This window comes from Rhinatrema bivittatum, chromosome 10 (genome assembly GCF_901001135.1).
Source record: "Rhinatrema bivittatum chromosome 10, aRhiBiv1.1, whole genome shotgun sequence".
Classification (NCBI taxonomy): Eukaryota; Metazoa; Chordata; class Amphibia; order Gymnophiona; family Rhinatrematidae; genus Rhinatrema; species Rhinatrema bivittatum.
In genome coordinates this window covers 63,238,378-63,253,016 of record NC_042624.1, presented here as the reverse complement: position 1 = coordinate 63,253,016, position 14,639 = coordinate 63,238,378, and the positions used below count along the sequence as shown (strand labels likewise).

General features: G+C 40.3%; 1 protein-coding gene across 10 annotated transcripts in view; it reads right to left on the bottom strand.

Annotated features, from left to right (window-relative positions):
• Nucleotides 1-14,639, bottom strand: part of CACNA1E (calcium voltage-gated channel subunit alpha1 E) — a 735,423-nt gene that overhangs the window by 129,849 nt on the left and 590,935 nt on the right. For all 10 annotated transcript variants that reach the window (XR_003858904.1, XR_003858905.1, XM_029617785.1 and 7 more), the window contains exons 24-26: nt 8,808-8,937; nt 8,165-8,224; nt 5,534-5,640 (exon numbers count right to left, since the gene is read on the bottom strand). Coding sequence is in view for 8 of the 10 variants with exons in the window: in XM_029617785.1 (XP_029473645.1) it covers nt 5,534-5,640; nt 8,165-8,224; nt 8,808-8,937 (297 nt within the window). In the remaining 2 variants the exon portion in view is untranslated. The remainder of the gene's footprint in view (nt 1-5,533; nt 5,641-8,164; nt 8,225-8,807; nt 8,938-14,639) is intronic.

Below are 14,639 nucleotides of genomic sequence, written 5' to 3'. Positions count from 1 at the left end.
TGTTAACTACCGATTAAGGTATACTTTGATAATTATATTTTAAAAGAAGTCTGTATACTGTTCAAACTTTCATTTATTGTCATTTATTTATTTAATATTATGTATTATCCACCTTTTTGAAAGTAAACTTTTACCCAATAATGGTATAAGTTACTGGTACACCTATCAAATGATATGCATGAAAATAAATAGCATTGGTACATTATGTAGTAGGGCATTACACACAAGTCTGGAGATGGTGATACACAGAAATAATACATCAGATTTTATCCACCGACAGTCAGATGAGATTGGTACAGCAGGTGAAAAACTAACAACAATGGTGTAGATAAAGTGCATAGTATGCCAGATGATTAGCACATAGATGTCTGTAACTGACAATAATAAGACAATGATTTAAATAGAGTTAATTAAGTGGTATTATTCTGGCTTTGATATAAATAGCAAAGTTCTAAAGTGCAACTATCATTAAGTGCCTTTGCAACTTATTTTATACTGGGAAAATGACGTGATCTATTCATATCTGTATGATTGAACTATGGAGTTGTCTCTATCATGGCAAATTGGAAGCACTGTTGGTATCGCACTATACATTTAAGCAATGCATGTTCAAGGATTTGATTTTCTCAGTGATTGAGAGAGCTCCATTACATTCTCATGGTGAGGATATTAATACTTAGCTGTTATGTCGGGAGCAGCATTGGATTTATGCTTTACACACCATTGCACCTTTTGGATTAAATAATAATTTGGATTAGTTTGTTTACCTCTGAGCATCTTTTTTTTCAATATATCTTTATTAAGGAATACAATAAAACAAAGTACCAACAAAGTCTAAACACATTAGTTTTCCCAACATTTTTCTTATATTTATCCCCACTGTTTTCTTCATCTCTGAGCATCTTTTAAGTTTGGTAATTTTTTTTTTTTTTTGAGTCCTTGTGGACTGCTTCAATTTTTTTCTGAATAATTTATTACTGGCTAAATACACCTCTTTTGTTTAAGGGCTTCCTCTTTTTTTAGTTAATCCTGCCTCTTTTGTTAACTCCTCATTCATCTGTTTAAGATAAAAGCCCAGTCCTCTGTGTTTTGAGGTAGCAGGGACCAGTGCATGAGGAAGGCTTTGGGGTCGGGCTGAACCACTGGAATGCTACCTATGTACTGGAAGTTTTGAAGATACTAGGATTGTATTTTGGAACACTCCCCAGAGGCAGGCAATGGTTGATGTTGCTGAAACTTCGACATCAAGTTTACTGCAGTGATGTTTTCTGAGCTCCTGGAATCACTGCGCGTCTACCCATTGAAGAGAATTTTACATTTGCTGAAGACTCTTGTGATTTTACCATATTGGACTTATTGGAACAATGTATTGTTTTATGCATTTTTGATCTTTTGAATTGTTACATGATTGTCCTATAAATCTAGTTTGAGGGGAAGCAGGATTGTATTTTCTTGCCTAGGTGGGGAATAGGCTTGGTGAGTTCTTCTAAAGACTCTGGCAGAGGCCCTTGATTTTGTCATTGAGGTAGGAGGCAAAGTCTTTGCAGGTTAGTGTAGACTGGGAGACTTGATTCTGCTGTTGGGGGTTGTAGTTGGTTGTTCTCTACTTGGAATAACTGCTTGGTTGAGTTTGCAGTCTGCTTGATGGCTTGAGAGAGAAATTTTGTTTTAAGGTGGTTATTATGGCTCAGCAATAAGTTGCCACAAGGGATCTATTTTAGCTTGTTCACTTCCAGGTATGATTTGCATCATTTCCTTTCTAGTTTGCAGTGAAGACAATAGGAATCACTGTTACACAGCCTACTGGATCGGCTACCGCTTTGTTTTTTGGGTCCTTTCTAGTTTGCATCCTAGGCATTCGAGGCTTCATAATTCTGGGATGTAACAGGTTAAACGTCTGTGTGTGGGGCATTGGACTAGTTTTAGTGATACAATTTCATCCAGGGTGGTTGCTAAATGGGTATACCACATATCCATCTATTCTATTACTGAAGTTGTTATCTCATCTAGCCACTAGCAAGTTTTGAATGGTGAGATTTCTTTCAAGACTTGTAGGGACTTTTTTTTTAAATCATTGGTTAGAGAGAGCTCAATTAGAGAGTAGTTTGATCATGACAGTGGTACTGTCTTGAGATCACTCACCTGGTGTCTGAACCTGTCTGAAAGTATGTGACCCTTCTCATGGGTAGGAGATACAATTGCTTGCATAAATCCTAACACAGACATGGATGCGAGAAAATCTGCATTATTGGGATCAGGATTTTCTATTATTAAACTCTTTCCCTGGATACTAGTTGTTTTGGCAATTACCATCCAATTTCATTGCTGCCTTTTTTAACCAAATTAATTGAGGTAATTGTAATATAACAAATGAATGATTATATAGAAGATTTGCCATTTCTTGATCCATATTCATTTGGTTTCAAGAAATCACCAATACCAAGACTTTGTTCATTTTGACTGTGGATACCATCCAAAGGAGTTTTGACTCTGGATAAAGGTATGTCCTGGTTTTATTAAACATCTTGGCAGCATTAGATACTGTCAATCCCAAAATTTTGACAAATTGTTTAAAGCAATATGCAATTGCTGTAAAAGGTTTGGTCTGGTTTGTTTCTTATCTATCAACTCTCCAGCAGCAGATACACATCGAGCCTGGTACTTCCTCTTGACATTTATTTATTCAATCTTATATACCGGCTTTCAAGTTCATTTCAAGGCGGTTTACATTGATTGAAGTTGCAGTAGCAACCTTCAAACACATATATACTAAAAACAAAACATGGTACATGACTAAAATACATTAAAACCAAAAGCTAGCTGACTAAAAATATATTAAACTAAACCCTTTCAAATCCCAACAATTCTGCCACATCTTCCCAGGTACCCCCCTTCCCTCCACCCATCCATCTACCCTCCTCCCCTCCACCCACCCATCTCCCCTCCTTCCCATATGACAGAGGCTGGTGTCCTGCAGGGCTCGGCTCTTCATGGACTCTAACATTTATCTGGCCTCTCTCTGTTATGTTCTATCTTGTTTAGGGGTGAATTGCAGGCTTTATGTGGATAATAGTCAATTCTTATTTTCTGTGTCAACTTCTTGGGCCTCTGTATTTCAATTTGTCTCACTATATCTTTCACAGAGTAAGAGCTGGCTGTCACACAAAAGATTATTACTTAACATCTCTAAGACTGAGGTCATGATCTTATAAAGAATTCCTGCTGTTGATAAACCTCTGTCATTCATGTATGAGGGACGGGCCCAGAAAACAGCAAGGTAGGCAATCAAACAATGCCGTGAGGAAACAAAACAGGAATAGATGCCCAAGGGTCTTTTACGAATTTTTAATTGGTGGAGACGTATATTATTTGTTAAAAAGCTTGAAAAGCTAGGGCGAGATAACATAGTGCGTTAACGCCATAACGCATTTTGATGAATGAACTTGTTAGAAAGAATATTATATTAGAAACAAAAAAACGTTACAAGGTTATAGTAAGAGGCAATGCAAAGGAACAAGTAGTATTAGCAGGAGGCTTTTATGTAGGATATTGCATAAAATGATTACCCAGTTCTTGTACAACTCATCATTATGTTCTATAAAGAAAAACAGGCAACTCAACTCAGCATTAACCAAACTAATCCTCTGAATACTAAACTACAGTCCCAAACTCAGCACACAATGGGGAGGCTCCAAGCATAACAGCCAAGGAAACAACCAGCAAATGAAAACAAATTGTAGAAAGCACTTTTTCACTCAGCGCACAATCAAGCTGTGGAATCTGTTGCTAGAAGAAATGGACAAGGCATCTAGCACAGTGAAATGTAAAACAGGTTTGGATAAGTTCTTGGAGAAAAGGTTCATAAACAATTATTAGGCAGGTAGACTTGTGAAATCCACCTCTTATCCCTTGGAGTGAATAACCAGAAACAGATCTACTTTTTTGGGGGATCTGCCAGGTACTTGTGACCCAAACTGGCCACTGTCGGAGAGAAGATACTGGGTTTGATGGACAGTGGTCTGTCACAGCATGGAATATCTTATGCTCTTACCAGATTTTCATAGTTCTCCACAAGGGGGCACATATGATTAGTGTAAGAGTAGGAGAAGAAAGTGCTAAGGAAATGCCTACAAGGCAGGGTCTTAGAAGTTAGAGAAGCATTAACAGAAAAGGCTCAGAATGTTGTGCGACTCTTTCAGGTAGATCCATGGACCTAAGAGGGAGCTTCTGGCTTTTCAAAGGCACAGCTCCTGGACCTGTCCATAGGATGGATGGAGAAGGAATCGGGAATGCCTTCCTGAAGGAAGGAATAGAGAGACTCTTGCTCTGCTGGTATTTAACTTTCCAGTATTTTATGCAAATGGGGGAAACACAGGGGATCAAGGTGGTCCAGTGTGGAGAATCTGTAGGCAAATGGAAGAGGGTAGCAGGGCTTTCTTCAACTGGGTGTTTGAATAAGAGAGAGAAGAGAAAAGAACCAGAAGTGCTTTTTGGTATTTCAAAGTGAAGAGAAAAGTCACACAGAGAGGAGCCAAAAAGAGTTCAGATACAAAGGGGAATCCAAAGGAGTCAAAAATAGAACCCTGGAATAGCCTGAAGGGGTAATTAGCATCACGGAAGCCCCTGCATGTCTATTTAAGTAACTGTTTAAATTGACTTTATGGATGGATATTACCAGAATAAACTATATACAGTATATATTTCCCAACTAATCACTATTCAGCAAGTTATTCATTAAACTGTTTTCATTTTGGAACAACATATTCTGATGTGGAGTTGTCCTTATTTTCAGACCACAAAAGTGCCTCAGTAGCTCTAAGGCAAAGCTTTGCCCTGCCAAAGAAACCCCAAGGAGCCCGATGGCGGTTGCATGATGGTTCAGCTGCTCCTAGATGTGCCCCCTTGCCTGTAAAGTACTGGAAGGGTGGTTACAGATTGAATCTGTTTGAATCAAAGGTAAGAAGGGGACTACAAGACATTTAGAGGTCCATATTCAGCTGCTGTGCGGCTCAGCTAATTAGCCAGATTAAGCTTATCCAGCTAATTTAGCCCATATATTCAACAGCACGGCTGCACCGCTCAATATATATGGCTATCTTATAGTTAGCTGGGTAAGTTTATCTAGATAACTTTAGGACAGGTCTATGGGTCATCCAGAGTTAGTTGGCTTAGTTGTCCATCTCTCCGAATATTGGAGTTAGCGGGATAACTTATCTGGCTAACTCAGCTCCTCCCAATTACGCCTCAGGAATGCCCTTAACTTATCTGGCCAAATTTTAGCCAGTTAACTTATTATCCGGATACAATTTAACAAGATAAAGCAAAAATCTTCATTTTGTCAGATAATTTCGGAGTTATCCGGCTAAATGATTTTGAATATGGACTGTTTCCCTAGATCACAATATGTCAGAAAAAAATCTTCAGATCCTCTCCTTAATGCTGAAAATAAGCACTGGTATCACTCTTGGTTTATTAGGATGTAAAGAATGGTCATGGAGCCAAAGAAGTGAATGAATTAGTTTAAGTCACTTACGCTAAGGCAAAGGCTATTAGAGCTCCAACAACCACGATAAAGTCCAGGATGTTCCAGAGGTCACGGAAGTATGCACCATCATGCAGGACCAATCCCTGATCTATCATCTACAGAAGGCAACACAAGATATACCGAGTTAATGCATATATTCAAGTATATTAACTGAAAGAGCATATCATGATTCCTGCAGAGGAAAGAGTTTTTGAAAGACACCGAGAAGGTGAGAAGGTTAAGGCTGAGGCTGGGGATGGCCGGGGGAGGAGGGGGGAGAGAGAGGTAGAACAGGGGTTATCACTTAAAAATTATGGCAGACCAGGGACCAGCCAGGGGTTCAGGGTGGGGGGAGGCTGGCCCCAGATCCCTACCACCATTATTTTTTAAATACTTTCAGAGGGGTTTGGGGGTGGGGAAGGATCAGCTCAATAGGGCACTTTTTTTTTTTTTTTTGCATTGTCCTGGGGTCTGGTATTCGGGACCAGAGTCCTGTCATCCTCAAATTATTTATTATTTTAATAGGCCATTGCTACTTAAGCAGCTATATTCTTTTGAATACAGCTTGTTAAGACTAAAGTTATCCAGCCACATAATCCAGATTACTTTAAACCTAATTGGCGATATTCAAAAGACAGCTTGATAACGTTGATCAGAGATAACTTATCCAGCTAAATGTAAGTTATCCGTTCCGTATTTTTTTGAATATTGGCCTCATTAGTGTTTATAATTTTTGAAAACTCCTCCTACTTATTCACTTCCTCCAATATGAATAGAGATTGGCAAAAAAAAAAAAAATCAGAGTCTTCAATCATGATCCAATGCAATGCCTATTATTCAGGCATTTAGACTAAGGCGAGGCTTCCAGGATCATGAAGGAATATCAAATTACAATATGCCATAAATATTATGACTAAAGAATAGGAACATTTTTATGTTTTCTCTAATCCTTTTAAAAATAATTTTAACCTTATCTTGCCCAGCAGTAAATATCCAGATAATGGACTGTGTTTTGGATCTGTATTGCAATTTCAGATCGCAGTTTTTTTAGTCAAAATAACCTGCTTGCTGGGCAGACTGGATGGGCCGTAAGGTCTTCTTCTGCCGTCACTTCTATGTTTCTATGTTTCTAGGGTGCTTTATTAACTCTCAGAAAACCCTCATGCAGATCTAACACTAATGTAAAGCAAAATATGTCATGAACAGCTGAGGTGGAATCAGGGAAAGATTTAAAAAGGAATGGGGCGAAGGCATGCATTTTATTGCAAAAAGATAGCACAGAAATATGACAAAAAAGAAGAGATCTAGGAACTTAAAGAGAAGAACCAATGCAACCAAGAAACTGGCACATTGAAGAATCTGGCTAGTACCTGTCGAATTAAATAAGGTGATGAAGTTATAGACCTAAGCTAATGCAGGCGAGAAGAAAATTTCTCACAGGTCAATTTTCAAAGGCTTTGTCTGAGAAACCTGTGGAGTTACACAGACAAAAAAAACAAAACAAACTGCAAAATCCCCTCCCCAACTGCTTCCCTTCCCAGGTTAAATTTTGGCTGCATAAGTCATTACCCACATAGAATTTAGCAGAATAAAAATAGGCCGTGCTGGGGCCTGTTTTTCACATAAACAGAACAATGTTCAAAGGTTTTTAATGTGGGTAAACCCCTGTGTAAAAATACTTTTAGAAAATTGTCCAACCTCAGTACAGGAAAAAGCAGGCATGCTGATTCACAGCATGCATACTTTTACACATGAAGGAAAGAGGCAGGGATAGGTCCGGCGAGGAAAGGTATGCATGGCGATTTCACTTTTAAATCACTGCATAGCCCCTTCCAACGCATACGGTGCGCCTGTTACAATGCAGGTACAAAGTCTGCGGGTGCTTTTGTATCCACGGTGTGTGCGCCAGTGAATTTTCAAAAGGAAACTCCGCAGGGTATTTCTTGCAGGTTCAGCCCAGAGAGTCTGAAACTGACCCCTGAAGTAAAACTATAAATATGGCTGATTCCTGTCATCCAGTATCTGAGGCTGAAATGCATTCATCCAAAGGCATTTTAAGTATATGGAGTATTCAGTTACTTGAAACAGTGCGAAGTTTGATTCCGGTACTGCTGCTGCTTTTTCCAAAATTCAATGCTGATATGCCAAAAATGCATCACATTTATCTCCACTGTACATTTTGACGTGGATTATTCCATTTTGCATTGCAGCTCAAATTCAGTAATTGCCCTGGAATCTATACTGCAGCTTGTTCTTAATTGCTTTCAACACTAGTTCATTTCTAACAATATATTTCCAAATGCCAAGAAGGTGTTCTGCTGTTGGAAAACCAAGCAAAGCTGAATAAATTACTGAATGAATTCTTGCTCCTTCAGGGTTCAGGGAAGTTAACCACATGAGAACAGAATTCTGCATTAGTGATAGACAGAGAGAAGTTACAGGAAAGGATGGATCTCAACCTAAAATTGATTGTCCCGTGCAAATAAATGGTTGGAAACTATTTTTTTTTTATACAGTATACTCAAGTCAAAGTAGAATCAATTCACCACATTCATCAAATCAATTCACCAAATCAATTCACTAATTCACCAAATCAATTCACAAAATTCCTCCATCCGTTTGCAATATATTCTAACTTACCTTTATAACCATTTCAAACGTAAATACCCCAGTAAAAACATAATCAAAATATCTCAGAACCTGCCAAAGCAAAGACAAAAAAACATTAATTTCCATGCAAGCATGCCCTCACCACAGGTTGTTTCAAGTTCCCATAAATATAAGCACAAACTGAACATGTCCATGTTCAAACCACAGTATGACCTGTATCTAACTGTAAACATGCATGCACATGACCTGAAAAAGCTACACACCTCTATGTTTTAAATTAAAACACCATCAGTATTGGCTCATATGCATAGTCTCTCTCTCACTAGCACACAGATGCAAACATACTTTTTAGACTGACTATACACCCACGCACTGTGCAGAAAATAAAAACAGGCATGGTACTTGGAAATAGAAAGTACAAATATTAGCATGCCTGTAGAAACATACATATGTGTAAGGTCCCACGGTAGGGCATAATACAGGCACATAAATAATTACATTAGGAAACTGAAGCATCTCTCGAGGATGTGAATCTCTGACAATCAGAGCTGTGGTAGGCAGGATCCTAGCTCTCAGAAAATATCTAATGGTGGCGCTAGATAAGACTCAGACCGCACACAGCTAGGCGAGGAAAGAAAAGAGGAGTGGAGAGAGTGAAACGGAGGAGACCCACTTTATTCCTCTCTGAATTAGTCAGTACGGGGTCTTCAGCTGCTAACGCAATGCTGCTGGCAGCTATCACCAGCAAGATGCACATCTCAAAGTAGCGAAGGTTGACGATGAAATGGCAGACTCTTCGCACCCTGTAAAGAGAGAAGTACAAAGAGAGTGGCGCTTAGAGGTGCTGGCAGAAAATTTATAATGATACCCATTTCATACCCCTCCTGTCTTATCCCACATGCACACTCTCACTGCTAAACACTCATTGCAAAATTCAGCAGAAACTAAAATGGAAGTTTATGGTCAAAAGCAATTTTTGATAGGAGGCATGGTTTTAATTTCTTTGTCATGCAGATAAGGCTCAAGCCAACTCAGAGTCGGGACTTACAAAAATTTACAACCAAAAAGCTATTTATCACATGGGCGAATACAATTACTCACTTTATATATTACCAAAAATGTCTAAGAGCACCTGTGTATCTCAAGGATGTCAAATAAACCCCCCTATATATTCTGTTTTAGACTGATCTTCCACTCAGAAGTATGATCTTATTATCCCTTTCCCACTATGCAGAGTCATTTTCCTGATGTCACCAACACCTGGAATTGGACGAAGGAATAAACATGCTCCTGCCACGACTTCAGTTGAGACTATGGGACCTATGCACTAAAGGAAAGCCATTTCGTGTGCTCTGCACAAGGAGGATAACTTTCAAACAGCAGCACGTGGCGGCATATATTATTTATTTATTTAAAATGCTTGATTTCCGCTACTTCCAAAACCAGAATTTGTCCAGGGCGGATCAAATAAATACATACATAAATATAAAACAATCATAAACCATAAAATATAACATAAAATCAAACACTCAATCACATCTACACAGATATGGCCATGTGTAATTTTACCATAGTATTTTATATATGCATTTCATAAAATATACACATCTCTACCCCTCAACATCTGCGCGAATGTAGGCTTGCGCATGAATGCATGAAATGCACTGAAACACATTTATCAATGCATTAGGTATACGTGCTTTTCCTACCTGTTTTTAAAAATTACACGCATACATTTTACGTGAGAAAGTAAAGTTGGGCTAACTTGTGTAAGTCCCGATTTACGCGCGTGAAGGCAGCCAATTTTAAAACATGCATGCACCAAGAAAGTTACCAGATTTACCAACTAGCCCAGCGATGTGTCCAGTCCTTCTCCAGGACATCAAGAACTTCCTGAACTCTCCCCAGTTCACCCAGAAACCTCGCACCCACTACAGAATAAGCACATTTACATTTAATAATACGCAATTGGAAAATGTGTGCAGGTGTCTTTTAAACTATGCACGTGTTGGCCCCACCCTGGAACACTCCTAGACCGCCCCTTTTTTTACACATGTATATGTTTGCGCAAAAGTGAAAACATATGCATATTTTTGACTTTTATAAAATATGAAGTACACGAGTAGAGCATTATGTGATTATATGCTAATTTATATGCGTGTAATCTTTTGAAAATTCACTTTTAAGGCACTAGCAAGCATGCTAAACGGCACAGGGGATGTTAACATGTTTTAATTATTATGTATCTGCATCTAAATGAAGGAATATCACATGTAAATTAGGTTTTAGTGATTACATGTTAAATAGCATACAGGCCGATACAGTACAGTGCGCTCCGCATTTGGACGCGCGTTTTCGACATGCTAGCTTTACCCCTTATTCAGCAAGGGGTAATAGCGCATTGAAAACGCACGTCCAACCCCCCCGAAACTAATAGCGCCCGCAACATGCAAATGCATGTTGATGGCTCTATTAGTTATTCCTGAGCGATTCAGAAAGTAAAACGTGCAGCCAAGCTGCACGTTTTACTTTCAGAAATTAGCGCCTACCCAAAAGTAGGTGTTAATTTCTCTCGGCACCGGGAAGAGATCTGACTATGCAGGGCCCCATAGCCCTGCATATTCAGGCCCAGGCGCACTGCACTAGGCCTGCCAGAGGAAAAGGTAATCTGAATGTACTGCATGAGCTCACAGACCATTAGGGATCTGACATTAATTCTCAGACAGCCACGTCTCATGCCATATGTGGGTTTGTCAAACTCATTACATTATCTACCTTCTGAGTCTTTTAAAATGACCAGATATATGCACACAAAATAATTGTATTTTGGTTCATTTTTTCTTTTCAATGTTTTTTTTCATTTTGTTTTATGCTTATTTCATTTCATTTAGTTGAAGTGAAATAAAAATAAAACTAAGGAAAAAAGAAGAGAAGTAAGAAAAATACAAGTAAAAAAAAACAAAAACAGTTCTAGATAACCTCCCCTCCAGTGCCCCCACAAACAAATCTCCTTGGGCCCGTAGGTAATAGCTTAACCCCATTCATGTGGTTGTAGCAATCCAAATGGGTCAGGAACAATTCTCCTGATGCTCCTGCCCTGGCAGGTTCTTGTTTCAAAATGGTGCTGGCTGGCTAGAGGCCGGCACCATGCCGCTGTACAGCCATACTACAAATGGTGTTGGCCTCAGTGCCCTAAAACCAATGCCATTTTGGCTTTATGCTGTATGGATATCAGACATACTGCAATAAAACAATTAGGTGCCGGCCTTGGAGCTGGCCAGCGCCATCTTACAACCAGGGCACAATGAGACAGGAGTGACTGGGCTCACTCCTTCCCCATTTGAACTGCTAAAATCCTACGGATATAGTGAGCTAAGCGTACAGAGAAGGGGGAAGGCCGGGGTGGGGGGAGGGGTTTAAATGTAAATTTGAAAATTATGGTGCCTTTTAGGGGTTTTGTGCTGTCTTTACAAAATGAAAGTCAACAAAGACAATGTTAGTAATTTTATTTTTTACATTTCATTTTCAAATGAAATGCAACAGCAATTTTTCATTGTGTCTCTCATTTCATTTGAAAGCAAATAAGCACTAGGTTTGTGCAGGCAAAATGCTTTCAGCTTGGCTAATTTTTTTTTTTTTGGTTGAATTTTATTTCAGGGGGCTTTGTTAATTCATTTTATTATGGTTTACCTTGATTTGGCAAATAGTGTGTACTATTTGTCAAAACAAATATTTTGGGGAAAATGAAGAGAGATGAAAATGAGCTGTTTCGGTTCAGATTTCCCATTTATTTTAAATGGATGCACACCCCTAGAAATCATAGTGGCTGCAGCTGGAATTGAACAGAGCACTTTCCCCACATATTTCTATCAGGTACCACAAACCTTGCACAGACAAATTGGGAGCTTGTTCAATATCCCAACCAGAAGCAACAATGGCAAGAGCTCATAAGGGATTTTGATGGCATTGCTGGCCTCCCTAATGTGATGGTACACTTGATTGTATGCATGTAGTGCTTACACCTCGTCGCAAAAGGGAAGAGGCCTATAGAATCAGGAAATCATTTCATCATTTGCATGTGCAAATGGTGTGGGATGCAAACATGCAAATGCTGAATGCAGTGTCTACATATTCTGCATCATGCTAGGACTCCTTTAACCTGTGTCACTCTGTCTTCTTGCAACAATTTGAGAAGTGTTAGTATAGCAGATTGTGGCTGCTAGGTTGGTATTTCTTTACCTTATGTACCCCTAAACCTGACATGCCAACTTTTTCACACTTCCCTGCAATACCTCCACATACTTCAGCCAGCATAACCATGCAAACCAAAGAGGTTGACTAGGAGACAATATTCATGGCTGATACCAAATCAGAATGCTAGGGATGTACACTTGTATATAATATATGCACAAAATGTTGCTAATTAGGCTATTTTCAGTCCTTTCCAAAATGCGCGTCCAACCCCCCCGAACCTAATAGCACCCGCAACATGCAAATGCATGTTGATGGCCCTATTAGTTATTCCTGCGCGATTCAGAAAGCAAAATGTGCAGCCAAGCCGCGACTTTTACTGTATCGGCCCGTTGGAGAGAATAAGCAAGCATAGGGCTCTTCCTACAAATCCTTCTACTATTGGGGGAGTCACAAGGCAAAAAGGACAGGATTCCTAAGTTAAGCGCTTCAGCCTGAAGCTTCTCCAGCTGAATCCAGGACTCCTCCCCAACCCCCGACCAAGCTTTCATTAAGAGAAGTCTGTATGCCCAATAGTATATCCAAAGGTTAGGTAAAGCCATGTCACTCTGCACATTGGGCAACCAAAGGTATCTCAGTCCTATCCTGGCCTGTTTACTGTGCCAGACAAATTTTGAGATACATTTATTCAGGTCGTTGAAAACATTACCTGGAATCGAGCAGAGGAAATGCTGAAACAGATACAATAGTTTAGAAAGTAAGGACATTTTTAAAAGATTAATTCTACCCATTCAAGAAATGGGCAAGTGCTTCCAACTCTGCAATGTTTGCTTAATTTGGGTTATTAAAGAGGTATTGTTCTTTGCAGAAAGGTCTTTAAAGGCTCTGGGAACAAAAATCCCAAGGTAATAAAACCCATGTTCAGCCACTCTAAAGCCCGAAGGGATTCCGGGATTACCACTTTTGGACCTAACAGAAACATTTTGGACTTATCAAAATGAATTTTGTAGCCTGCCAGGGAGCCATAATTTGTGTTCGTGTCTGTTTTCGCCCTCGCTCCACCCTCTCTACCTCTGTGGCGACTCCCTTCATGTCTGATGGACAGATGCTGCTGCGGCTTCTCCTCTCCGCTTCTACCCGGACTGGCCTGATGCTGCGGATCTGCCATGTTCCTGATGACGTAAGGGTGCACGCACATGCTCCAGAGTTTGTACCAGCAAGGGTGCGAACCTCGAAGGCGTCCCCCCCCCCCCGTAGTGACATCATCCGCTTCCACCTTAAAAGGTCTTTGTTTGCAACTATGAATCGAGTTAGCAAGGGGAATTCTTTCTCCGCTGCTCTGCCTCCACAAACTTACCAAGGGGTACCCGCTCCTCAGGGGCCCCACTCTCTCTTCTTGATTTCAGATTCTAAGACGGGATCCGGTATTCGCTCCTCGAGGGCCTTCGTCCCTGAATGCTCAGAAGACACCCTATTGCCTGGAAGCGATTGCAAACGTGAACACCGTGAGTTCTATTGCAGATAGGAACCGGTACTCACTCCACAAGGGCCCATGTTCCTAGTACTGAAGACTCCCCTTCTGTCTAAGACGTTCTCGCAGGTACGGAGATCGTGAGTGATTATTGCAGATAGGAACCGGTACTTGCCCCACGAGGGCCCATGTTCCTAAAACCCTTCAAAGACTCTTCTATAACCCTCCAAAGACTCTCTTCTATTTAGGAAGCCATCGCAAACACAGATATTGTGAGTTCTTATTCCAGATTGCATTTAGGAACCAGCACTCGCCTAAAGGCTCCTGATCCTGAATATACTGAAGACTCTCTGTTGCATAAGAGCCATTACAGATATATCTACAATTGTGAGTGTATCATCTACTGGTTATGTATCCAGCATACCCTGTCTACTCACTACCTATAGTCTTTCTCTACAACTCAGCAAACCCAGAGATCGCAGTTCCAGTATCTGAGGGACTTCAGCCCTGCCGGGTACATCAGCTCACTACTGCCACCTCTGGTGGTTCTACTACCTGTCTAAATAAAGAACTATCTGTGTCTGTCTCCATACTCCAGCCTAGCCAGTGGTTTCTCTCAAGATATCCTCCTGGGGGCATTGTCATCTGCCATCGGCCCAGGGATTCACCAACTTACATTGGGTGCGCTTCCCCACACTACAAGAGTTGTATTGTACAGACTGTCACTCTGTGGGGAGCCAACCCACTACAGATTGATAACTCCGCCTACGGAGTTATATAAATTGCCAGCTCCTCCCCTTCGGGGTACAGCATTGATCAGATTGCTAACTCCTCCCTTCTGGA